General features: G+C 38.7%; 1 protein-coding gene across 5 annotated transcripts in view; it reads right to left on the bottom strand.

The window, feature by feature from the left end:
* LOC137261200 (dihydropyrimidinase-like) overlaps nt 1–27,284 on the bottom strand; it is a 114,399-nt gene that overhangs the window by 68,372 nt on the left and 18,743 nt on the right. The window contains exon 1 of one of the 5 annotated variants that reach the window (XM_067798907.1): nt 16,894–16,982. The exons of 2 other annotated variants lie outside the window; for them this stretch is intronic. In XM_067798907.1, coding sequence (XP_067655008.1) covers nt 16,894–16,920 — 27 coding nt within the window. In that variant the 5' untranslated portion in view covers nt 16,921–16,982. Of the gene's footprint in view, nt 1–131; nt 615–16,893; nt 16,983–27,284 lie in introns of those variants that run through there. 2 more of the 5 variants (XM_067798905.1, XM_067798909.1) reach the window with 2 other exon arrangements.

Raw genomic sequence — 27,284 nt, 5'->3', positions numbered from 1 at the left:
ATCACAAAGCAAGACTCGTGCCGTTTATGCATAAAACACTGTACAAAGAACCTAACTCCAATGTGATATTGTAAAACGTGAACTCAAGAGAGATGTTGGTGATTACGATGGTAGTAATTTATGTCACATACCTGTAAATGAATGGGGACCTTTTTCACTGGCGTTCGTCCGTGGCTTTGCATATTGGTATCAAATCAACAATATCTTCATAGGGTAAAAACAAACAGTATTGCACGCCGTTAAATCGCTGAGGATCCACAGTAGATGAACGCGGTGTCACAAACAATAATCTCAGTGACCCAATCAATGGGAATGATCCACAAGGAAACACGGCTTTGGAAATATGAAATCCAAAAATTGCACTTGCAGACGGCACAAAATTATGCTAGTGACACTAGCAACTGTGAGGTAGTGTAAGGCTGTATTGTCCAAAAGTCAGCTATGATTCAATTATATACAAACAAACCATCGACACGGCTGCCAGCCCGATCGCTCAGCCTTGCTTGCAGAGGAATGGAGATTTGGCGGTTAGTTTTCAATGCAAATTGCCTTCCACTAGAATATGGGCTACGATCGATGTGTTCTACATCCGCGGCCCCGGAACCGGTATAGCTAAACACAACCGGAAGAGCTAAAAATAGACACCGGCAGATTTTCATAATAAATGCACGTGGTCTCTAAACAAGCGTGTGTCTGGGGAAATGTGGTGGCTGTGACGAGTATGTAATGTACGTAACTCACTAACTCATTAGGTAATCACAATGGCCATGCGCGTCGAATAACATTACATAAGTGTCTTTTTCATGTAGAACAAAGGATCTCACGGAGTATTTGCTGTGTGATAGAGAGGAAGATGGGATGGGCGCAAGACCGGCATCTGTCGTGTTTTATCAAGCTTTGATAACTTCACGAAGAATGTCTTCTATCCCGCTTGATACCCACATCATTAATTACACGTAATCCAATACAAAATGTTATCAAAATAAACCTGTTGAACCGATGCGCTTTTCGACTCGGGGCCAATGACGAATCCATCATGTTTATATCAACGTGGCATTTACGGTTTGTGGTACAATAACTGCTTGGTATAATATTGTTGAAGATTTATTCTGTGAAATTAATTGGCATATTGATTTGGACTTCCCTAAAGATTATATGGAATGCAGCGTTGCCTGGATACAGTTTCAATAAAAACTTTGAGGCAGCATGCTGGTTGAACAATCTCCTAGCGTCCAGAAAGCCACAAAGACAATTGTTAGCCTCAGGAAAGAGGTTATCTAATTTCAGTGACACTCACAAAATGGTGGGAATCAGTGTATTGTTGTTATTTCAGGACAGATGGTGTTTCCCTGTTTCCCGTGCCAGTTGCCCAGGTACTTGAACAAACCTTAATTAAAGGTTAATCCAAAATAATAGTTTCCCAATAAACTGCATGTCTGATTGTCAAAAAAAAGTGGTCTTTTTTTCTGGAGAATAAATGATCAAACATTGAAATACACTGTAGGTTGATGGCAGTAGTGTTGTTTGTTTGGAAGTAAAACAGAACCAGTAAGAGTGAAAACAAAGTGACATCTTCATGCAGTTTGATGCACTCATATTTTAACTGATTTCTTAGAAGTTTGCATGATTGATGCATTCACATCAGTTTATTTATGTACTGCCAAAACAAACAGTATACGCTACAAATTTTATTTTAACTCCCAAATCACAAATGTTATCAAAACATTACATGGTCAAAATAACTGCATCACAATAACCAAAACAATGCAAGTTAAGGTCCCAAACTCAACTATGAAACCCTTTTTACATACACAATCAGAAAATAAATTAAATGGATCAAAGATTGAAAATAAATCATACGTTACTCCATTGCTAAAATAATGCTGATGCATTATTAACGTCTAGCTGTTCATAATAAAAGGCTGATCGAATGAAAAGTTCATGTTTCTAATAAAAGGCCAGTCATATGAAAACTTTATGTGTCTTATAAAAGGCTGATAATATGAAAACGTTATGTTTCTGATAAAAGGCCAGTATATGAAAACTATTTTTTTCCCTCAGATGTCTCAGAACAGCCAACAGTGTTTATAGGTCTTTGCCTTGCATACATCACTTTCTTCATCCCATCACCCGAGTTCCACTTAATAGCAAGAGTAAATCTCCCATGGTAGCCTGTCTCTTCCCCAAACAGATGGTTCTTTACTGATGGCAACCACAAGGCCAAGCCGGTCAAGCTTGGAGGGAAGTCAGTACAGTGTATATTTAATTGTGAATCTTGGAAAAAGTATTTAATGTACGTTCTACATGATCAGAGGCTCTTAAAATGATCGTTAATGTTTGTAACCAAGATTTGAAATGTTTTAAAGTGAGTGAGTTTAGATTTATGCCACACTCAGCAACATTTAGTTGCATGATGACCTAGTCCAGAAACATTGAGAACAAATAAATCAATAAGTTGATATCTATAAGATTTGTGTTGTAGTACTAACATGGGCAGATCAAAGAATTTGGAAAGAGGGGGGATTTGGGGGGTTTGAATAGCCTGAATCCCGCCCTTAGCTCTATCAGCGCAAAAAAGGAAAATCTTCAATGTGGTCTAAAGTCATTTGCAAAAGGGGTGATTTCGAACCCCCTGAACAACCTGGGATCTGCCCATGACAAAACCAACTTTTAAATGCCTTTGAAGAATTTCACTGTTTTAATGTTTATGAATGTATTGAAATGTTTCCACCATAGACCATTTCTCATGGGATATATGATGTTATGAGGTACACTTACGTAGAGAAAACTACAGTTCTTCTGAAGCCAGTCTTTCAAGACATTGACTCATTAAGAGGTACACCACGTTTGGTTTTGTTTCGTTTGTTGTGTAGTGGCAGTTACATGGTGGCAGTCTTGAATGAAATACAAACAAGTACATGTATTCTATAAAACTCTCACATGAAATTTTAATTTTAAGAAGAAAATTCAGGAAATTAATCAATCCTCAGAATTTGATTGTTTACACATTGGAGCCATTGTCCTTAGCGACCATCAATTGAGGATGTGAATGGTGGTGTTTCGTCATGCTTGTTATACAAGGGAGGTAATATTTCACCGGAAGTGCACTTCCTGGTGATGCACAGAACAATATGGCTAGCCCTCCCTGTCAACTTCCGGAACTTATCATATTGTTCAACACATGTTCAAATGAACTGAAAAAGCACACACTTTTAACTCATGTTGTCGCCATGAGCTCGGGTTTATCATATTGCAAGGGCTTGAAATACTGGCAGCTAGAATGTTTATGGCTTAATTCCCCTTGAGCAATATGCCAGTTACACGGGAACAGCCTTGTGATTGAGTCTGAACTAGACAATCAAGCAACAATCCACACCATCACATTGTCTGGACCAGACAATCCAGCAACAATCCACACCATCACATTGTCTGAACTAGACAATCCAGCAACAAACCACAGCATCACATTGTCTGGACTAGACAATCCAGCAACAATCCACACCATCACATTGTCTGGACTAGACAATCCAGCAACAATCCACACCATCACATTGTCTGGACCAGACAATCGAGCAACAAGCCACACCATCACATTGTCTGGACTAGACAATCAAGCAACCATTCACATCATCACTTGGTCTGAACCAGACAATCCAACAACAATCCACATTATCACTGGGTCTGGACACAATCTCCACAAATGGGACAGGGAGCTGTTTTCCCCAGAATTCCCACAGGGACTGACTGACGTATCTTCATCACTTTAATATGGGCCAGAGATGCTGTGGATGAATTCATAACAGATAAACAAGATGAAAGTCCATTAGTGGAAGAACAAACAATTTTGTCTCCTTATTTTATCATCACATAAATTGGCAGATGAACATTTAGAGTAATTATCACAAAGCCCATAAACATATGGGATCATTCTGTAAGCGGACTCTGAATAGCTTGTTTATAATGCTGACAATCTGTTAAAATAATTGTTGTAGCACTGGAAGTTAACCAATTTGTTGGGATGGGAGACACGTATCTAAATTTAATGTCTTTTCAACGCCAGAAAGTTTAACTATTTTTGTTATTGTTTTGATCACCTGATATACATTTGGACTTTGAAATGTGATCTTCCTGAGACACAAATACCATGCCTATGTGGTGCCAAGTATGTCTAACAACTGTAGAGGTACGTATGTTGAGAATATTTTGGCATTACAGCCACAAGATTCAGGTCATTTGGCTAATTTCTGTGAAGACATCAACATTTTGGTGAAAATCCAAAAGCATGGTGCACTGGTGAAGGAGGAAAGCGTAAGAGCGCTGATCTGGGATTCAGTTTGTCAACATGTAACGGAGATGCGTCACCTAAAACCACTGTACCCCTTATGCTGCTCATGACCGTATTAATCTATTCATCAAAATATTACTGACTGACGCTACAGAAGTAAAAAAAGTGATCAACAAACAAGATTATTTTAAACAGTTCTTCTGTAACACTTTTGTTTCAAATCTGTGAAATGGGCAACAACATGGAGACTTAATTTCTTGTGTTGTTGGGATGGATAAGAATCATCAATGCATTCACTTTTTCTAGGAGAAACACATCAAATAACAAAGTCAAAATCCACACATAATTCCCCAACAAGTCATAAATTTAAAAAATCACCTTGATGGAATATCAATATGTGTATGTACACCACACCCAGAACAAGATACAGAAGAAGTTTTCCCTATATTCTCTCATCACTTGGGAGGCCCAGCCTGACAGCAAACCCTGCTGCCATGCAGCACCACCAGCAGTACAGCATGAGTCAGTTGTGAGTAATGTTTCCATTGCGTGATGGTGCCAGTGAGATCTGCAACCTATTCTGTGTATCCCACGGCCTGTGCATGTCCACATACAGCCCAAGGGTAGATATATGTGTTATGACATGCACAGAAAACTCATATTGTATTGCTAGATGTTGAATAACATGTGGCCTGGACTGGGGACCAATTGCTTTCTTTGTCTGTTCACACATGGCATTGCGGAAAGTTTTGTTCAAGACCACTGCATAATTTATCTGGATTGATTTTGAACATGCTTCAATTATTAATCAATATGGTGGCTGTCATGAAATTTGATAACACTACTTGGAATTTGTTTTAATATCAAACTGCAAGATGTTCATCTCCATAAGAGAATGATGAATTTTGTTTTTTAATTTGTTTCTTTGAAGACCCAGTAAAGCTGGTGTGTCCAACTTGAAAGCACAAATTAAAGAAATAAGTAATCTCTAAAGCTTTACAGGGAAATATGCTTTTCCTTGGGTCAAAGTGACCTAGCTATCAATGCTGATCTAAGTTTATGACAATTGGAAATCCATATAACTGCAACAGGAATTTACAGCTTCATCCTCAGCTTGTGCTAGAGGTGCTGGGTGCACTTCGACAGTCTGGTGGTTAAAGCACATGCTCATAACTCTGAGACATGGGTTTGAAGCACCTTCCTGAAGTCTGAATTTAGACATGAATCTCTGTCAGGTAACTGAATATTATGCATGACACAACAGAATTTTTTTTTTTCTTCAACAGAATTTGGGCAAGGAGGGTTGGTGACGACATTCAAATATCTGGTACATCTTTGGTACACAACAACACTCACAACCACACTATTATTACAGTCTCACTGCTTTTGAACCACTTTTTTTAACCTTCTGATACTAGTAAGTGGTTGGCAATGTCTGTTGTCTCAAAGAATGAGTGAGAGGGTTCAGTTTTATGTTGCTTTTAGAAATATTACAGCACTATCACAGTGGAGGACACCATAAATGGCTTCATTGTACCCATATTGAGAATCGAACCTGTGTCTTGGTGTGATGAGTGAACGTTTTAGCCACTAGGCTGCCCCACCGGCATTTTTGAAGAGTCTGCTAACTTGTCATTCATCAGTAATGGTAACAACATTCTATTTCCATACAGCGCCATGTCTAGTCCTATTCAGACAGATATTATCATGCAGCAATTTGTATATTTTATGCCAAAGATGACGAGACTTAGGCATATAATGAATCATTTTCTCAAGTGTGAGTAGTCATGTGCCACGAGTACGATGGCTCATCTTCAGCGTGATATGATAAGAGAGAGATATGCCCTTTTCTTTGTGAATGTTTGATTTCTGAATATGATCGGGCAGGGCATGAGTTGGAAGACACAATGATGAAATGAATCAGAATATTTTTCCATGACATGACAGCAATATCAGTTGAAGTATTGATCCATCTACCGAGTCTGATCACTGAATGGTACATACAAGGAGCATCCTTCATCTCATCCTCGTATCTATTTCTTCAAGAAATGGTTCTAAGGCTGTAGGAGTTAGCTCCCTTTAATTTCAAAGCCCTACCAGCATTACAACATAAGATCATCCACTTTGAGTATATCAGGCACTGAACAGAGTTCAATACAAACTTACTAAAAAGGGACTGCTATTTTACATGAAATATTCTACATTAACACGACACAGTTTTGTTTGATTTAGCATAGTAATGTCTCCAGCATGTGTGTATTTGAAGTGACCTGCAAGAGGTGTGCTTGCCATGAAACTAATGGTTTAATGGCTGTTTCTGTTTCCATGTGATCACCAACATGTGCCACTGTAAACCCAAGTGCAAACAGGTGCTTGCCAGGCTGCTCAAGGCTTTATCACAAACAGGACGAAAGTAAGTACTGTTGTTATTTTGGATTAAAAATTAAGTGTAATAACTGCGTGATGTGAAAAGCAGTGGCTTATAAAATTTTTGGATTCCCTGATCACTTAATAAGTAATGAAATTGTTAGTGCTGAGCCCCTGGGAAATTGCTGTCTTATCTGTGTGATTCAAGCATGAAGCATTCCTGTTTAGCCTTTGCCTCTGGCTAATTCCTCATGCAGCCGCTTCACCAGATGTGACAGAGGCAGGTGAGATAGCACAGTGGATCAAGAGCTGGCTTGTCACTCTGCAGATCTAGTTTGACTCCTGACATGGGTCCTACTGCTCCAGTATCGAGCATCCTGGTAATTTTTCCTAAATTATGCCTGGGCTTTGGGGTTAGCATAGTGGTGTTTGTACATCACATCAATGCTGCAGTTCAATTCCTCTCATCGTTTACTGAAGACCAGTTCTAACCTGGATCTTCATGGGGAGACAAGCAAGGACCAGTTCTAACCCAGATCTTCACAGGGAGACAAGCAAAGACCAATTCTAACCCAGATCTTTACAAGGAGACAAGTAAGGACCAATTCTAACTCAGATCTTCACAGGGGGACAAGCAAAGATGTTGAATAACATGTGGCCTGGACTGGGGACCAATTGCTTTCTTTGTCTGTTCACACGTGGCATTGCGGAAAGTTTTGTTCAAGGCCACTGAATAATTTATCTGGATTGATTTAGACCAATTCTAACCTGTATCTGCATGAGTCATATGTACACTGAATTAACTTAGTCACTGGACACATGCATGATGAAAGGTTGGTTCAAAGCTGCTATTGGGATATTGTTTAAATATTATAGAGCCACCATACACTGGTTTGATTCCTTCAACTCATATTCCGAATCAGACCCTAGACTTCATAACATCTAACACTGGGCTAACTCACCCACAACCAGAAATTTGTAAAAAGAGTAAACTTTTGAAACATATATTACATTAATTGACCCAAGTGGTCCCTTCGGTGCCCCTGAACCGATGCTAGTGATAAAGTGATATTGATGTCTGCTGGGTAACCATCAGTTCATAGATGAACTTTGACATTGTCCGACAGTGCTTCGTTGTTGTCATAGATATAATCTAACATTGATTTTCCACTCCATTATACAAGATGACTTGCATGCAGCAGGAAAGTATCCTTGCTCAAGAAGAAATAACACTACACAAGCAATTCATTTGGTTGTTACCAAGGTTACAGTATTAGGATTAAAAAACTATTGCAAATTGGTCTCTCAGGTCAATTTACTGATATTGGTGATAAAGTTCTGTAGAAATTCTTCAATCCTAAATAAATGTCTTTGAAGAAAACTCTTGATGAAGACATTTATTTAGGATTGAATAATTACTACAGAACTTTATCACCAAAATCAGTAAATTGACCTGAGAGACCAATTTGCAATAGTTTTTTATTCTTAATACTATAACCTTGGTAACAGTTAATACAATGCAATGCAATGAGACCTTATCACAGTGATAGTGGGAGTAGACTTCCTGGTAGACTTGCGCCAGTCTCCACTCCACAGTGTTTAATAGTTTGTGCTTTAGGGACATTTGGGCAGAACATTGCTTCCAGCAGTGTAGTGGCCTGTTGGGTTATGGACAGTCAAATATGTATGGAAATTAATGACAAGGTTTTTTAAGTTTCTCGTAGCTCTATCATGGCAGGGGGGCACCAGAATCAAACCCAGACCTTGTTGTGACAAGTGAATGCTTAACTACCTGGCTGACCCATATCCTCAATGCATGATGTATTTACCTTTGTAGACTAAAACCTAGTCTGTCTCCCAGTCCCTGAACCACATTTTTTGCCTACTGCCAAGTCCTCTCTGCAGTGCTAAAACCTTGAACGAAGCAAGTCTTGATTTCTTCATGCTTTGAATCTCGGGTCTCTCTCTTTTCAGTTTCAATGGGTCTGTTCATTACTTCCAAAATTTTATCCATTCAGAGTCTCAGCATTAGTTTACCAAAACCCCACATGTATAGAGTATGGTGCTCAAAGGCATGGACGTGGAGCTAATGAAGAATTCAGGCCCCCCTAAGTAATTGAAGGAATTACAGCAAATTTGAAGGAATTGCATCTCAAATGTAAACAAACGCAGCCCACTCGCGAAACAATTGCAGCGATATCGGTAGTTTAGCGGTAATAACAGAAACACATCGGCCCTATCGGAAGCAATGTCGGTAATACTGGAAACACGATCGGCCATCTTCGGAGATTTTTCGGTCGCGAGCGGAAACTCACGCAGCAAAACATGGCGTCGTTGGAAGAAGCACCCGTCTCGGTGAGATTTGTTTTTAGTTCCTACTATTACATTTTCATACTTATCCATCTTTGACCACCCGCGTTGAATGCGTTTAGGTATGAGGTGTTGTCGGGGCAATAGCTTATGTTTTTAGGAAAAGATTGCCACTGCAGAACAGAGTCACAAGTCATGCCCCTGGAGATTGTTTACATCTGAACATCGAAGTCGTGCCGATGATTACGAACATCATGAACGTGCGCCATGAAGAAGTTTATGAGCCATAATTATTCTTGCTACGAAGTGCAATTGACAAATTTAAACACATTTTACAAAAAAATGATGTTATATCTGGGGCACGTTCGTAATCATCGGCACGACTTCGATGTTCAGATGTAAACAAACTACAGGGGCATGACTTGTGACACTCTCCTAGAGTGACTATCTTTTCCTAAAAACATAAGCTATTGCCCCGACAACACCTCATACCTAAACGCATTCAACACGGGTGGTCAAAGATGGATAAGTATAAAAATGTAATAGTAGAAACTAAAAACAAATCTCACCGAGACGGGCGCTTCTTCCAACGACGCCATGTTTTGCTGCGTGAGTTTCCGCTCGCGACCGAAAAATCTCCGAAGATGGCCGATCGTGTTTCCAGTATTACCGACATTGCTTCCGATAGGGCCGATGTATTTCTGTTATTACCGCTAAATTACCGATATCGCTGCAATTGTTTCGCGAGTGGGCTGCGTTTGTTTACATTTGAGATGCAATTCCTTCAAATTTGCTGTAATTCCTTCCATTACTTAGGGGGGCCTGGAATTGGAACCCTTGACTTACACATCTTGGCACCACTGGGTGCACTGTAACAGAGAATCTTGACTTTTCATATAAAATATCAACACTTTTACTAATGACTGCGACTTATTTCATTTTCAAAGACACAAAGATATGATTCCTCTATCATTCAAGATCATTGTTCCAACTTCAGTTTGCACTGACATGCAAACACAAGAACGATTACTACTGTATGTACTGTTACAACAATAGAGCCATCTGCATATGGTCCTGGCAAGCCCAAGGGAGGCAACTCCCTGTGAGTCAGCAGTGTATGGGAGTGTTGAACACTGCACCTCTAGCATCCATCTGTAAGTAGTCATACATAGATGAGATCCACTGTCGCTTGAGTCAGTAATAGAATCCATTAACAAAGTCTATATAAATTTCTGTAAATCTTGCCTCTTGAAGAGTTTAGTCTTGGTATGCGAAATGTTTAGTCTCATTACATCAAAATGTTTAGTCTTAATACACAGATTGTTTCAAATAACCCATATTTTTTCTTGTGTTGACTGATACCATGCTGAAATTATCCCGGGGCAAATGTACCCCTCCTTCACTGACGTAGGAGGATGATACTTTCTTAGCTACTCATTTCAACATATGGTAATATTTGATGTAACACAATAATGGTAGCTGCACACATTCGCCAGCTGTTGATACATTAGGATGCTGCTAGACCCAGGGAACCCATTGGCTAACTACTTCACCAGACCTTCCTCTGTATTGTGTGACATATCATGAAGCATCCACCTATACATACTCTGGAATAGTTGTCGGTTAATAGTATTTGGAAAGGATGAATCACTTTTGCCTCATTGAAGAAGTGCATTTCACTAACTATAAATATTAAATGTGTCAGCTAACCAAGTATCGTGAGTCAGGCGATATATTTTAATGTCTTATATATGTTTTGAAAGTATAAAAGCTTTAAAAGTTCATGTCTGGAAAACATTTTTCGAATATTAACGCTCCTCACAAAATCAAATCAGGATTTCTCATTGTACAAAAGCTCCAGCATTTCTAACAGAACGTTAAAGTTGCAGTTGCTGTGGCGATCTGATTCTTGTGATGACATGAGGTATGCGTGAAAGAGCATTCATATGAAGATACTTGACCGATGTCTCACCAGCTTGCCATAAGGACGTAACACAAGGCACCTGGAGCCAGCCCTGCAGCAGACAACCTATTGTAAATACTGTCGTGACAGACAAGGCTGAAAACAGTCTCATCTGCAGATTGAGAACACCTGACAGAGAGGTCCAGTCATTAAATATTTTAATTTTCCTGAGATTGCTGGACATCTGTCAAACAAGATGGATGGTTTCACATCAAACTAGTTCTCGAACTAGCTACCAGAACTGAATTACAGTGTTGGGATAGAGACCGAACACTGACCATATATCAGGGCATGGTCTCAGAGCTGTCAGCTCAAGTCCTATGAGTGAGTATAGTTTTATGCTGCTTATAACAATATTCCAGCAATATCATGGTGGGGGACACCCAAAATGGACTTCACACATAGTGCCCATGTAGGGAATCAAACTCAGGTCTTTGGTGTGATAAGCCAAAACCTTAGCTACTAGGCTACCAAAGGGCCCCTCAACTACTATGACAATTGTACCAGAGGTACATGTACTCTTGAATATTTTGGGGAATAAATTTTCTGCCCAGTTTTCAATACAATTGCCCCAATATTTATCATCCTTAACTGTTTTGTGAAGTATATTTGTGGACAGTCAGGTTTGTAAATCAAAGGAATTGTGGGTTCTGGTTAAATGAAACATGCACCATTCCTTGTATGAAAACATGGGTGTGTAATGAATTTCAAACATCACACAGAGTTATAATTATCTGACAGCTATCATTCCCAGACTATGAAACTCCCAAAATCTTCAGCCAGACAATGCTGATTAGATGGAAACTTGACAATATACATGTCTAAATCTTAACCTAACCATCAGGCAGATGAATTTGAGAATCTGGCAGGCCGTGTTGAAAATACCCCAACCCATGTGGTTGGTATTTCAAACAGTGCCATTCAATGTTTCTTTATGAATTTACAAATCCTAATCCAAGTGGTAAGGTCAAAATGTCAAAAACTTCAAGAAACATTCAACTTATGTGGTCATTCCCACTGTTAAATAAACAAGTAGAATATAAATTAAATTTGTGGTCAGGAAAAGCTTGTTTCCAATATGGCCAAAGCATAAAGGTAAGTTCAAGGTCAATAATTAACATATATCATAGGAGAATAGGGACATACCCCCCGTAGGTTTACTTGACTGTCAGTAAGTTCAGCCCAACAAACAAAGAAAATACATGGATCATTTATATTATCAGAATAGACATTTACTGCATGTTACCCTGATACCATGGAAAAATTACAACTTATATCTAGACGATGCCTCGGCTTAAAAATAAAGTGGTGTTGGAGAAGCAAAGTTTCTGAAACATGACGTGACGTGAGTTCAAATCCTAACATGGATATTGCAGGGATATTACTGAAAGTGGCGTAAAACCATACTCACTCATTCACTCACTCATTCACTCACTCACTCATTCACTCACTCATTCACTTACTCATTCACTCACTCATTCACTCACTCATTCACTAAAACACAGTTTTGTGTATTTAAATGCACAGGGATATGTATAGGTATCTTTTCGCTTACAATACCATGCGTTCCTTTCATTGTAAGTCAAAGAACACTAAGTGTTCCAATTGTGGGTGTTCTTAACCAGTGTTGAGTAGCATACCGTGGAATCCAGCTGTTACAAGCTTCATGTCTCATAAACCTAAGTTAAAGTTAAAAGTTAAAGAGGTTAGCTTTGCGTGAATTCTTTTCCATTAAAGTTATGTCAGAGATGATTACTCCAGCAGGAGGACAGCGGTGCATGGGTCGGATAAATGTAGTTTTGTGCTGAGACGCTGGTTATGACAGACAGTGACTGATCACTTCCTGCACATGCTCATACACTAGTTTCCCTTCCATCCAACCTTTACTGTAATACAGAAGCTCTCAGTGAAGCAAGTCTAGATCTCCCACTGAATCTCCTCTTTCAATGGGGCTCAATTTCAGTTTAAATGTTGGTTTTTTTCATATTTCCTGAGACCAAGCTATAGTCTAGAAGCACCATTGGTTCTGATGACAGATGGTGTGTTTTGCCCTTTTCTTTCAGTCATCATTCATAAGCTTGCATGAAATCTTGTAACTGTATATATTTGGTACATACGCCAAGTTTTACTTGATTTCACACCCCTTAATTTGGGGGATTTACCTGAATACTTTCGGGAAGCAAAGAACAAAAGAAAGGAATATTTGAAAGTTACAGGAACGTCTTGTCAAAGGTCCAAAAGGAAATCTTTTATATGGACCCAATAGGAGATCTTTTGTGTTGGTCCAAAAGGAGATCTTTGGTATGGGACAAAAGGAGATCTTTGGTATGGACCCAACAGGAGATCTTTGTGCTGGGCCAATAGATCTTTGGAGTGAGTCAGTGATTGCATTTTTACACTGCACTTAGCAAAATTCCAGCTTTATGGCAGCAGTCTGTAAATAAGCGTGTCTGGAACAGACAGTCCAGTGATCAAAAGCATGGACATCGATCTGCACAACTGGGAACCGATGACACGTGTCAACTAAGTCAGCAAGTCTGGCTACCCGATCCCATTGGTCGCCTCTTACGACAAGCAGAGTCACTCTTTGGTGTGGAACCACAAGGAGATCTTTGTGTTGGACCAGCAAGAGATCTTTGGTATGGACCCAATAGCATATATTTGGTATGGACCCAATAGGATATATTTGATATGGACGCAAAAGGAGATCTTTGTGTTGGGCCAAGACAAAGCTATGGTTAAGGATTCAGTTGGAAATTGTTGTTAAGAATCCAGTAAGACAGGAACCCAAAATGGATTTTTTTTAGGTACAAAATGGAGGTTAATCTTAAGGGTCAGAACAGGTGCTTGATAAGGTGACAGTGTGAAGTTCTTTGGTTCAATAAAAATCTTAGTCTTATTTCCTTAGCTCTTAGTTATCACATGAAACAGCATTATAGTATTATTCATGGCTGAATCACAATGATTGACAACATGAGGTGAGATATAACACATGAAGTCCTGTCTGTGGGATATTATGGTAACTTCATAGCTGGGTGTATATTGCCATGTAATGAACTGGTTCTTAATAGGCTTAACTGGACACAGGATCAGTGATCAGTTGAGATAGAACCACCAGCGTCATATGGCAGGTGTGCCATCTGTCAATTCAAGTCACAGGTGCAGGCAGAATGATGTAGACAAGACAGATACAAGTTCAGTGAGTGAGTTTGGTTTGATGTCACTTTTAGCAATATTCCAGCTATATCATGTCAGGGGACACCAGAAATAGTCATCACACATTGCACCCATGTCGGGAATCGAACCCGGGTCATCAGCATGATGAGCAAACACTTTAACCACTAGGCTACCCCTCTGCTCCCAAGCACATGAACAGAAGATGCAGAAAAGCATAAATCTCAAGAAAGATGCAAACAAACACACTACCAGCTGCAGTCATCACAATGGATTTTTTATGCATCACATTTTTATTTCCAAACTTAAACAAATACAGGCGACATGTAATGCCATCCCTTCATGTTAGTCAGCCGGTGACATTGCACGGTATACAAGGCACGTGACACCAACAGGGAGATAACACTCATGACGTGCCACACAGTGTGTGATATGCACATTAACACATCATCGTTCCACACATCATAAAGAATATGCAACAACAGGCCAGGCAGTGAGACGTTTGGTAAGTGGAACCAAACACAAATCTTGCATCCTGGCATGTTCATGTAGCTGTTTTTGCTGTCACAGCAGTTATTTGTATATACAACTAATGACAGTATGTGATAAATGTGCTTTGTATTCCACAGTGATATCCTGAAGTGTCAGAGGTAGTGTGTCATGCCAACACTACCAACATAAGGAAGAAATGTCAGATAAAAAACATCAGGCTGGTCTATATGGGGGTTTGTAAGATATGTGCCTAGTTTTACAGACTTGTTCTTAACACCAGAGACTATACTATAGATGGTGAGTGAGTGAGTGAGTGAGTGAGTGAGTGAGTGAGTGAGTGAGTGAGAATAAAACAATTGATTATTGGATATATGAGTGGGGTATACTGGGCTCAACAAGCTGGGTGACACTCTGGCCCACTCCTGATAGTTATAATGTGTCGTTATTAGAGAGAGTGAGTATTTAATCCATGTCACCATTTATGTGATAATACACAAAGTATCTAAAATGGCAGTGAATGAGTTGGGTTTTTCTGTTAGGAAAAATATAAAATGTGCAACAACGAAATCCAAAAGCAAACCTGAAACCACCTCCACCATGAACCTATAATCACGGCAAGTTAAGACCCAAACCAACTATGAAGGCTTACCAATACATGCTTAATGCGGAAGAGATGTATTATGCATTGGTCCATTGTCTGTATCCCGTTTATGCCATATGTCTACAACTGATCTGTTAATTCAATTAACAATTTATATTTAATGATGACATCAGTCAGCTACTGACACTTGTTTATTAATTCTTTCAGCAGTAAATTCACATGTTCACTGATCAGTCAATGAAGTCATTCATTCATTTGTCACGTTCACTCGCTTAGCTTCCATCACTTCTTCAATTAAATTTGAAACTCCTTCATTTAACAGCCCTATTTCCTTTTCTCCTTCACTTAAACTTTCAATCTCAAAGAATTAAACTTCAATTTCTGGACCCACGCCAAAAGCAGCAAGAATCTGGAGACAAACGAGAGTTAAATTTGTCAAAAAGAAGCATTTGCCATCAACACATCCCCTAATGATAAACTCCCAGTCATACCTCATTTGCCATCCCACCACCCTCCCTATCTCTAACACTATCCCTCACCCACTGCCAAGGAGATGCTTAAACATACATGCTCTCTACACTGATAACAGGGATACAAGCCAGGGAATTATCAGCTTGTTTACTACAGATTATAACCAAACTATTAACAAGTAGTTTGACAGACAGGTTCACTGATTATGCTATGGCTTGTAACTAAGGATGTTCTTTTTACATGTAGCCATTTACAGGAATTTATGTCTCAGTTTTGACATTTGTTGGAGCTGTGAGTCACGAGAGATTGTCCATGTAGGACTGAGTCAGTGGTTGCTGTTGATGGAGACAGTGGGACTGGTTCTGCAAAGTATCTAGAATATCGGTTACGGTTCCATTATCGGAATTTCTGTTGATCCCCCAATTTGTAGAACGCTTGCATCATGGTTGCATGTGTGTTGGCACTTTACAACATAGGGTTGCTGGTTCGTTAACCTGTCTATGTCAGTCATATGGTTGTATCGTTTATGTTGCGAGTATTTTTCAAAGTCTTACCCACTTCCCCATCCTGCACAAAGTTTGTGGTTTAAATATTTGTTGATTCTTTGAGGTTTTAGTGATACAAGATACAATATGTCATGTACACATCAGACACTGTGTATCATTGTGTGCAGTTAATTAGTAATAGGCGTAATGTACACACAAGATATTGGGTGTATGAATTGTGTAGTGTATCACTACAAGATGTACTGTGCACATCAGGCAATGTGTCTCATCTTCAGAATATTGATACAAGCTGTACTGTACATATCAGACACTTTATTATTCATGGAGTTTATGATGAGGTGTACTGTACAATGTGCAGCACCTTCAGAATAATTATAGAAGATGGACTATACACATGAAAAACTGCTGTATCATCTAGAGCGTATTGATACAAGGTGTACTGTACCCACCAGAAGGTGAACAAACCATGTTATATACCCCTACATTACAAATATTACTCAATGTCAACATTTGGTCAAATGACATCAAGTCATTACATTTATAGATCAACAAATATGTACCAACACTAGCTGTCTGTAACAATATGCACTATAACATACAACAAGCAATGATTCCGCTATCTGTCTAATACCACACTCTCACACACATACTCTGTAAATGTCACAACGTATCAATCTTGTTTACCCCAAAAGTACCCCTTGAAACCATAATTTCTTCAACTCACATGAACAGGTTTCTCCGAAAATGGCATCGTTTGGCAATATAATTTCTGATTCCAGAGTTGGGACACTGACAACCTTGAATGTTGGCGATGTAAGCAAGTAGGTCAGAACAAACGGAGTAAATGCCAGACCGAAGTCACCCTGCCAGAACTCAAGCAAGGATATCACTGCCGCCACACTCCCAACTGATACTGTGTAAGTACAATACAAATTACTTATCAATAATCAGTTGTATGGACGACATTCTCTTTAACTCCGCAACAGCTGGTCTTGCCTTGATTCAGTGGTTTTATTTCTTAAGAAGCTGTTTTCAAAATACCTGGATATATTGACATGCTATGTGCATATCAGAATTTATCAGTCTCTATTTAGTGCACAATGTATACAATATACAACACGGCATGTACATTGTGGAAGGATGGAGTTTAATGTCACCTGACTGACTGTCATTTAATTGCATTCCTGACATAGAATTACTTTGTGCCTGCTGACACTACCAAACTTGAAGATGTACCTGAGGCCAGACCAGTTTTATTTCTTGTTTTACGGGTCCGCTGGTCATACTTTTTCAAGAATAAGAACAAAAATAAAATCAATTATATTTTTTGAGTGGGGAAAATTCATTTGTTCTCTTTTTTTTCTTATTCTTTAAAAAAATATGAATGGCAGTTTATAAAACAATAAATAAATTTGTTCTGGCCTTTCTACAAATAATTATGTGTAAAACTAGTAAAATGAAATTTGAAACTAAAATAAAAAACCCAAACATTACCCAGAACAGTTCTTAGTGGAAGGCCAAAAGCTGAGGCAAGAAAGATATGCTCAATACTTCAACATCTGAGATTGACTTTTCTATTTGTTCCACTGGACCTTAGATTGAATCAGTCATTAAAAGCCTCAGGGAGAACAGACATACAGACTTACTTCACTTAGGGCTTTTGTTCTGCAAGGAATAATTGACTGTTGGGACAATAATTTGGTTCAGGGACTGAGAGGCAGACTACATTGAAAGGTGGGCTATGCAGTAGAGAAAATACTGTGGATTAGGGACTGAGAGGGACAATTTTGCGGTTCAGGGTCTGTGAGATGGACAATGTAACTTGTTTAGTGTGGTATATACAGTGCAGGATGCATGTCAGCGGACACACCTCAATGTGTTTTTCTTCATAATCATGAAAAAAATATCCCATTTGTGTTTTGAAAGATGAAACAGCACCTCATTTCATCTTAATTGTGACACTATCAAAACCAGTTGCAACATGAGACTTTAAGATTCTTTGAAAGAAAGTATGGATAAATCCAAAACCCACACCAAATGTGTTTCTATTTAACATGTTATTTCCACATTTTTTTTGCCACCAGATGGACCCCCCATCACGTCAGAATGGCCTCTGTATCAGTACGTCTTTAAATTAACTGACGTATATATAAGTGTCTGTGAACACGGTAACTTTCCCCAGATGAGCAATCTGTCATTTTGTAGAATGTCTTCAGCATGATAGTTGTCTTCAATCTAATTCTGTGTTTATCATTATTTAGTGGTCCATGTCATTACTAATGATATTGTCATTCTGAAAGGGGAGACAACTGTTGGTACTGCTAAAAATGTGCACATTGCAATGCAGTAAAATTATATATTAATCAACAATTCAAATCAGGATGTAACATTTAAAAATATCTTGGACCTGTATGTTCTAAAACCATTATAATGTTCTCAGATGTGTGTTTAAGAAAGGAGACACCGCTGAGACAAGCTAAAAATTTGATCTGCAATAATGTTATTGTATAGATTCAACATAAAACAGACACTTTTCTTCATTTGATAAGAAAAGGTATTATTTGGATACCATGAGAAGAAAAATGATGTGCTCAATGACATCTGAATCAAAATACAATATTTTCAAACAAGATAAGAAAATAGACATCTAATATCTGACATATTACAAAAGATATCAGAATTTAATATAACTTAGAAAATTTAAACTGGAAGATAAACTGTATTGCACCATCATTTCTACAATGTTGGCCTTCATGCCACATGTCTTCTACTTGAAAATGTTGCCTGTTTAGTTTTTTTCGTAATCTCTGCACACCTGGATACATCTGTATCAAAACTCCATGAAATGTCTGGTAATAATAGACTATTCAGTGTATATCGACTTTGTACAAAAACAGAAAGTGAAGAATAAACAAGTTTTCAAATACTTCCTATAATGATCAAACAAAAACTCTCTCCTTACATATCTATTAAAGAAAAAAAAAAAAGTATCTTGTAACATCTTGATGACATTCCGAAGCTGGAGAATCAAATATTACATACAGCCGAGTTATAGATTTTATTTACATTATACATGATTTATTTACATGATACATGATACATGATACATTCCATGCATGTGGAAAGTGTTTAATACACCAGAAATGTTCTGGAAATGACAAAACTCAAAACCCATCATTTCATAGCCCTGCACACAATGTGCACATTTTCTGTGTTATGACACAGACAGGAAGTGTTTTCCAACATTCGGAGCTGACACATGATTGCCAGTTTTAACACCCAGAGTCCTTCTCCCTTTACGCAACAATTTACAGTTTCTTCCACTAAATGAACATGTCTGCTTCATCTGACTCGCTACACTGACAAACATCGCCCTTCATTTGAACTCCACAAGTTGTCTGACCCCCTTCCAGGTGTGCCGCCAGCACCCAGAGCAACATGGGAAACTGCATCAATAGCTCGTTTCTTAGGTTACCACAAGTGCTCAGAAGCAACAATTTCTTAAATTTCACAGATTGTTTCAGAAGTGATGAGTATGCCAAGTGAGGGTTGTGATGCGGTAATTTCCGTTTTTCAGGAAACACCCTCGATTTATGTCAGATCTGATGCTATCATAGCATTAATTTGTACAACTCTGTCTTTTTACCAGTGTGGGGCGTTTTGGCACTGCAGGTTGGGGAACTTAGAAGTAAGATATAGACATAGAGTGGGGCGTTCTTCATATATCCTGCAAAAGTACACGACTCCTACTTGATGGCAGCACAGAGTTGTGTCCCTTTGATGTGCCAGTAACCAGCGGTTTGGATTCTGGTTTGTGGTGATTATTCTCCCACATTCTCATGAGATTCAACAAAATTTTTGAGTCTCAGACCTGCATCACTTTAGGTTTTGTCCCAAATAATATAACATAACCACAACATAATACCATGATATGACACACCCACTCATGTCATATCATTTATAATGACTGGTAACTTTGTTACAAGCCTCAGAAATAGATCAGTAAGCAGTGAGTTTTACGCTGCACTCAGCAATATTCCATGAAGAGGATGAGTGACAGGTATATCTTGTTGTAATTGTAGGTATAATATTAAAATATGTTGATATTATTTGTAAATTGGAAGGCAATTCCAAAAACGTCCAATTCAATTATAATCAAGCCCAACTGCTAATCCAAGATGTATGGAACGTGTTATCCAATCAAAACGCTGGCTTCACTCGACATTCTTCATTGTGTATTTCTTCTGGTATCAAGTGTAAGACTCCCCAGTTCCAGATTGTCTGCATATCTAGTCTGGGAGATACTGGCACTGAACCAATATTGTCCTTCACATCTTGGAATGCAACTGAGACTGAGCCAATCAGATGGCATGTCTAACAAGGTGAGATCCTGCTTCCCTCACAACCTACCTCATTAATTAGATCATCACTACAGTCGTGAGACAAACATCAGAGTTTGTTAGAGACGTCTTTAAACATTGCATGGTAACACTGTACAACAGGATGATAACTGGGCTGGATATTTTGCGCGGGGGGATTCTGTTGTAAGGAAAACATCTGCTCTCTACACTTAAACATGGAACTGCAAACAGACATTAGGCATAACTGGATTTTTGTACCAAAAACAACTTTATCCCCATGAAAGTTTTGTAAACAAAAGAAAATGCACTAAATTTGATAAATTAATAAAAAAAAATGAAGGAAAAATAATCATGTGAATTTAAATGGGTACCTGATGCATGCTTTTTATGGCTGTTTCTATATTGCAATTCCAGCCACCATAAACCATTTCAGCCTCCAAGTATCTTCGACACAGAATCTTGAGTGAAAATCACTTTATTGGCAGATGGTTAAATAGAAAGACAATAATTACCAAATGTAATTAGGGCATTGACATTGCCAGTATAACTCAATCATTGTGATTACTGCATGTCTCCCTGGGGAGGTAACCAGCCATTTCATCACCATTTCACGGAACAAAAAAACAAAATGGCATTCAGACCAGCATCAGATTAAAAACAAGTTCCATCTGCTATACTCACCCACTGAAAACATTTCTAAGGTGCTCCAATTCTTTTTGCAGTTAGTGAACGTGCGAGTATTATTTTACAACCCTTTTAGGAACATCATGGCAGGAAATACCAGAATACCAGATATTGGTGGGGTAAAATTTGCATGTTTGTCAAGAAGAGCAAATGTTTTAACCAATAGGCTACCAGACCGCCCTTCGTATTTTTGTCAGAATGGCTTTAATTTATTTCAATTTTTCAAACTAATGGTAAAATGTTTCCAGTTCCAAATTCTTCAGTCTGGAATGAGTGATAACCAGTCACTGGTAATTCTTCTTGACTTATCAGTCACATGGCTGTACAGGTGAAAGCTGTGGTCAGTATGAAAGCCATCATGTTCTGATAGAAGGATTAGGGGGTGTCCTGTTCCTAGAAAAGTTATCAGATGATATCATCTCTGAACTGTTTGTAGCAGCTGCAATGTTGTTCTTTATTTATCAAGGCAGATTCCTCCAGGTGTGTTTATCTTCTGGGATAATTGGTGCAGCAGGTAACATGCAGGTACAGCTCATACCTTTGACCTTCACTTTACCACGCCGCGAGTCGACTGATAATGTTTGTCACTGCCACATAAATTGTATTTGTTCCGCACAGGAACAATTCCACATTCCAAAGATCCATATCATGGTCTTATTTAAACTGGATCTTTTTCGACATATCTTTGTAAACAGTTCTCCAATTTGTTGTTGGTCTGTGGAATATCTTCATTGGTTAGAAAAGTTAGGGGAAGATGATAAAAATGTGGATTGGGTGTCTGGCTGAGTAAGCATGATAGTATCCTGACAGCATTGTTCATTCTTCCCAGTATCAAACCCTGATTTGCGTGTCTCAGACTCAGGCACTGATAGTTGCACCAATCAAACAACATTCCCTCACTCTTTAAAATGCATTGTTCAAAGAATTTTTTTTGTTTACATTCAGATCAATTTCCTTCAGGCAAAACCTTGTGGTTAGTGCACTTGCCTATCACACCAAAGATCTTGGTTTGATTCCCCACATGGATACAATGCATGAAGCCCAAATTCAGTTTCCCTGCAGTGATATTGCTGGAATTTAACTAAAAGCGACGTAAAACTAAACTCACTCACTCCTTCATAAATAACTGCAGTAAGTTGTCTGCACAGAGACATTAAATGCCAGTTCAACCATGGGGGAATAGTCTAAAGCTGTATGACATTCTACAAGTAGGTTAACAGACTGTCTAGCGTCAGGAAATATATCATATTGATAGAAACAAGCCCAACTAAACTGAATAGGCCCCTCTTGAGATGAGAGATTCAAAACCTGATGTTACTTACTTCATTTATGCCTTTACATAATAGAAGGGGCATGTTGGACAAAAATAATTTGTTTGAGGCAGCATGAGACAGACTAGCTGGCCATCTGTATGGTGCAGCTTACAAAGAAGTCAGTTCCATTCATCTGGCCCCGATGTAATGGTTGTATCAATGCTCAAGAAATGTATCTATTTTCCCCTGTTTAGTCTTGAGGGGTTTGTTCCGATGTAATGTCATTACAGACATAGCAAGATCTGTGGGTGTACCCGCCTTGACTCTGATGCTGTTGTAATGTATCCACCCTCCCCTGTTTGGAGTTGGTGGGTCTGTTCTGATGGCTTGTATTGATATGTATAACAGTATCGGTCTCAATGGAGTATGTGTAGGGCTTGTCTGATGTGTGCATGTTGAGTGGATATTTGTAGGGACTCTGCTGACGCATACTCTTGTTGGATGAAAATCAGGATTTTTCTCACCATAAGGTTATAATAATAGATGATGGTAATGAATGATTAAGCATGATGGGATACAGATATGTTTTCTTGATATACATGGAAAGGTTAGGCTGCACCTTGAATGAGGTTGTGTGGATCTCATAAAACTGGTGACTAGGTGTGCATAGGTGTGTGTGCATGTGTGGGTGTGTCTGCATGTATGTGTATATGGGTGCAAGTGTTGAGAGGCGTGGAGTCATCCCTTAGATGACATACTTATTTTGCTGTTTGTTTTGTCAACTTGCCGACAGTGTTAACCTCTTGGTCATGTGGACAAGGCATCTGACTTTGGATCAGAAAGTCGATCCATGGTTTGCATGTAGGACTTGCAAATTGTCTATGTGTGTGCCTCAGCATGCACAGAAGTATGATCTACTTGTGCCAGCAGTATGTGAGTGCCTGTGACCAATGTGTATGTGTCAAGTTTACATGGGTGGTCCACTGAGAAATCCCCAGCACACATACTCCCAGCTGATCTGTCAGTGTCAACCTTGAAGGGTCAAACTCCTGCACACACTGCATCCACTATGCCACAGATTAAACACATACTTCAGGTTACTTCCAATATTTTAAAGAACTTACTTCAACTCTGAGTATATAAACATGCTATCTCTGCTGCTTGAAACACACCATATGACTGAAGATTAAATCCTGAGTTATGGACACCAGCCTTTGATCAGGATTCCCTGCTTACATGTCAGCACTACATGAAAGTATTTCCCCAACAACTGCTTCAGGTTGTGATTCAAGGATCAGCATCAGATGTATGTTTTCAGAAATTCACAGAACATATTCTTGCCATCAAGTTGATAGAGGAGATATTAACATTACATTATGGCACCTTCAAACTATCATGGTCCTAAAAATTTGCTTTTTGTTTTTCATTACATCACTAGTACTTGTTTTTGAGGATCAAATACTGATATGGCACAAAGATTTATTAAATTGTGGAAAGCTTTTTTATCCATTCCCTTGAAGAATGACAATTATTGTGTGCAGAATACACCATAAACAATCACTTAAGGAGAAACCATTTATTTTATTTAAATCTTATATAATGCTCCTGTGTCATATTTTCATTTAATTCTGAAAGCAGTGTTTCATAAAACACACAGCTTTTCCAAAATTTCAATCCAGGGACATACAGTGGAATACTATCGGCTAACTAAAGACAAATTAATTTACTTCTGACATGAAATACATTTGATAAATTGCTGAAACAAGGAAACACCCGTGATAACGTGCAACAAAGAGAGTTTTGTCACACCCTGCCTCCCAGAGCATCACAGATATTAACAACAGCCGGCTGGAACAACAAAAACATGTTCCCTTCACTGCTGCACTCCATCTTCCATTTCAGTGGAAGATAATGTCGTGTGAGAAAATGTAATTTTATGCCACTTATAGCAATATTCCAGCAATATCATGACGGGGACATCAGTAATGGGCTTCTGACATTGTATCCATGAGGGGAATCAAACCCATACCTTTGGCATAACGCTTTAACCACTATGCTATCCCACCATCCCCAAAATTGTTGAAAATGTTGTATATGGTGTTGTATATGATAGATAATGTCGAATGAGAAAATATACTTTTACGTCGCCTATAGCAATATTCCAGCAATATCATGACAGGGACATCAGTAATGGGCTTCTGACATTGAATCCATGTGGGGAACCAAACCCGAGTCTTCGACATGATGAGCAAACATCATTCCCCAAATTGTTGAAAATGTGCAATTGTTCAAGGTGTTGTATATAATATGTATATCTAAGATGAACACTGTTCCTGCATAAGTATTTACTGAAATCAGAGACCATATAATAGACTGTTATATGATCTCTGTTGAAATCATTCTTAAAGATGCATACTATTCCAACTTTATTCCACACTCCTGTCTTACAGTTAACACTGTCTCATCATACATGCTTGTACAGTGACCATTGTCCCAGTGTCAAAAGTTTCAAGGGGTGGTGATGTAGCCTAATGGTTAAAGTGTTCATGCATCATGCTGAAAGCCAGGGTTCCATTCTCCACATGGACAGAATTGTGTGAAGCCCGTTTCTGGTGTCCCCCACTGTGATATTGCTGGAATATTGCTAAAGGCAGCTTAAAACCCAACTCACACACATGCAAAAGAGGGACCTTCCAACTGTGAATTTCATTGACGTTAGATCACATGTCTAACAAATGAAGTAAAGCTTGTGATGATTTTATTCATCTTGTACCATGGAAGTCTGACTGTGGTGTCATTGTTTGCTGATTTGGTCATTTGTTAATCAAATATTAACAGATTTCTGAAAAATATCAGAGAAGTAATCAAAATAATTAACATTATATATATAACACACTTACAGATTTACCATTGAAAACATATCACGATTGAGAAAGAGCCCATTAACAAGGACATAACATACTGAGAGTAAATAACTTTTCACAATGATAACCATTAATACTTTTCCAGTCAACAACATTTTGGATTGTCAATATTGTTAGCAAGCCTCAGTTTTCAAAGACAAAATCTAACCCAAATCTCCAAGAACTCACACTGACACAACGTCACGTGATATCATGGAGCTTCCTGGCCCTCAATCAATGAAATAAATACTCCTTTTTAGCCTGAAAAGATCCTCAGATGTCTACATTTTTTCAAATATTTCACTTAAAAAAATGTCCAGGGCATGCCTTCCATGTCATACCAGTTTGGCTGTGATGAGTTGAGGTGGGTTAAGTTTGAGAGATTTGAGCTCAAGGCCCCAGCGTCAGCTGATTGTGAGGCAGGGGGTTAATGAGACACAGGTGGTAGGTGTTAACTACTTCAGTGAAACCTGAGCACAAGCATGATGCTGACAGAAACCATAATCAGCACAAGACAAACAATCACAGGATCCTGGCATACCTAAGGGAGCCAACTCTGCACAGAGGATCATGGAGGTTTGGTAAGTATCTTACCAGTGAGATAATGAGGAAAGATACTCTCATTAAGAAATAATAGTAGAGTATCAAAAGTGGCATCTGCATACATGAACCTGCAGCACACTAGGTGGTGGAATGACTTATTTCTCTGAAAATACAGGTAACTGAATAACTGAGTAGCTTGATGGAAATATCTTTCTCTAAGTACCAACACTTGTTTAGTTAAGAAATACAGTTCGTTCTTCGCCAGCGGTGAATATAACCCATTGCCCGATGTCCCAGTCCAGTGGGGTTTTTTTTCTGTCAGGCAAGCAAATTTGTATGTCACACTATACCAACGTCCAGTTGACTTTCCAATGTAAAATATGTTGCTTATTTAAAACATCAACAAGAAAAGTGGACAGCAATGTGGAAAAATTATCATGACAAGAGACTTAACCTGTGCCACTGTACAAAATGACACCAGCAATTCTTAAGTTATTTCCACCTCTCTCCCTATCCCATGTAATGTTTAATAATGTATGTGTTATCACAAACAGCATGTTTACAATCAAAATTGGATATTATGCGCATTGTAAATATGCACTATTATTATTAATAAAGTACACAATTTTTGCTCTGAACTATTACAGTTAAAGCACACTCAAGAGATCAAATGTACAGCAAATGATTAAATATTCCACATTTGAATTTATGCCGCACAAATTCCCTAAACTTTGTAAATATATACACATAGATAAATCCACTTGATATATTTTGTAATTTGTTCACTATTTTCGATCCATATATCTCTTACATGTCAGTGGCAATCAGGACAATGGACAAGGAAAGTGTCACACCAGACTGAGAGACAACATACACTAAGCTGTCACTGGAATCCTTGCATCCTGTGTATGGTAAGGACATGGCAGCGGACATCAAGCTGGGACACCATTGATACACCTCACCCAAACATGAGCCTAATCCTTTCACTCACAAATATATACACAATCAGCTTTGAAATGTGAAATTCCACAAATACTCTCCCAGACAACTCACCCCCTTAGACATGTCGCAGAATCAGACCCTCAAACAGCTAGGGATAAGGTAATACAGTCAAAAATTGTCCGTGTTATGACAGGTGTGTGATGGAGCTTGAACAATGACCCTCCAAAACCCCCTTCACTTGTAACAGGTCAGTGATCCCCCAGTATCTATATACTACTGGAACCACTATCTTATCTACCCCCTGTTACAGCTAGCTTACTTCAATGGCTGCCCCTTGTTAGAACCTACGAGTGTTATCTACAGGTAACCCTCTTATACATTTGTTATCACGCCCCGTTAGAACCTACAGGTGTTATCTACAGAAAACCC

This window comes from Haliotis asinina, chromosome 14, assembly GCF_037392515.1.
Source record: "Haliotis asinina isolate JCU_RB_2024 chromosome 14, JCU_Hal_asi_v2, whole genome shotgun sequence".
Taxonomy (NCBI): domain Eukaryota; kingdom Metazoa; phylum Mollusca; class Gastropoda; order Lepetellida; family Haliotidae; genus Haliotis; species Haliotis asinina.
This window is presented reverse-complemented; position numbering and strand designations above follow the sequence as displayed.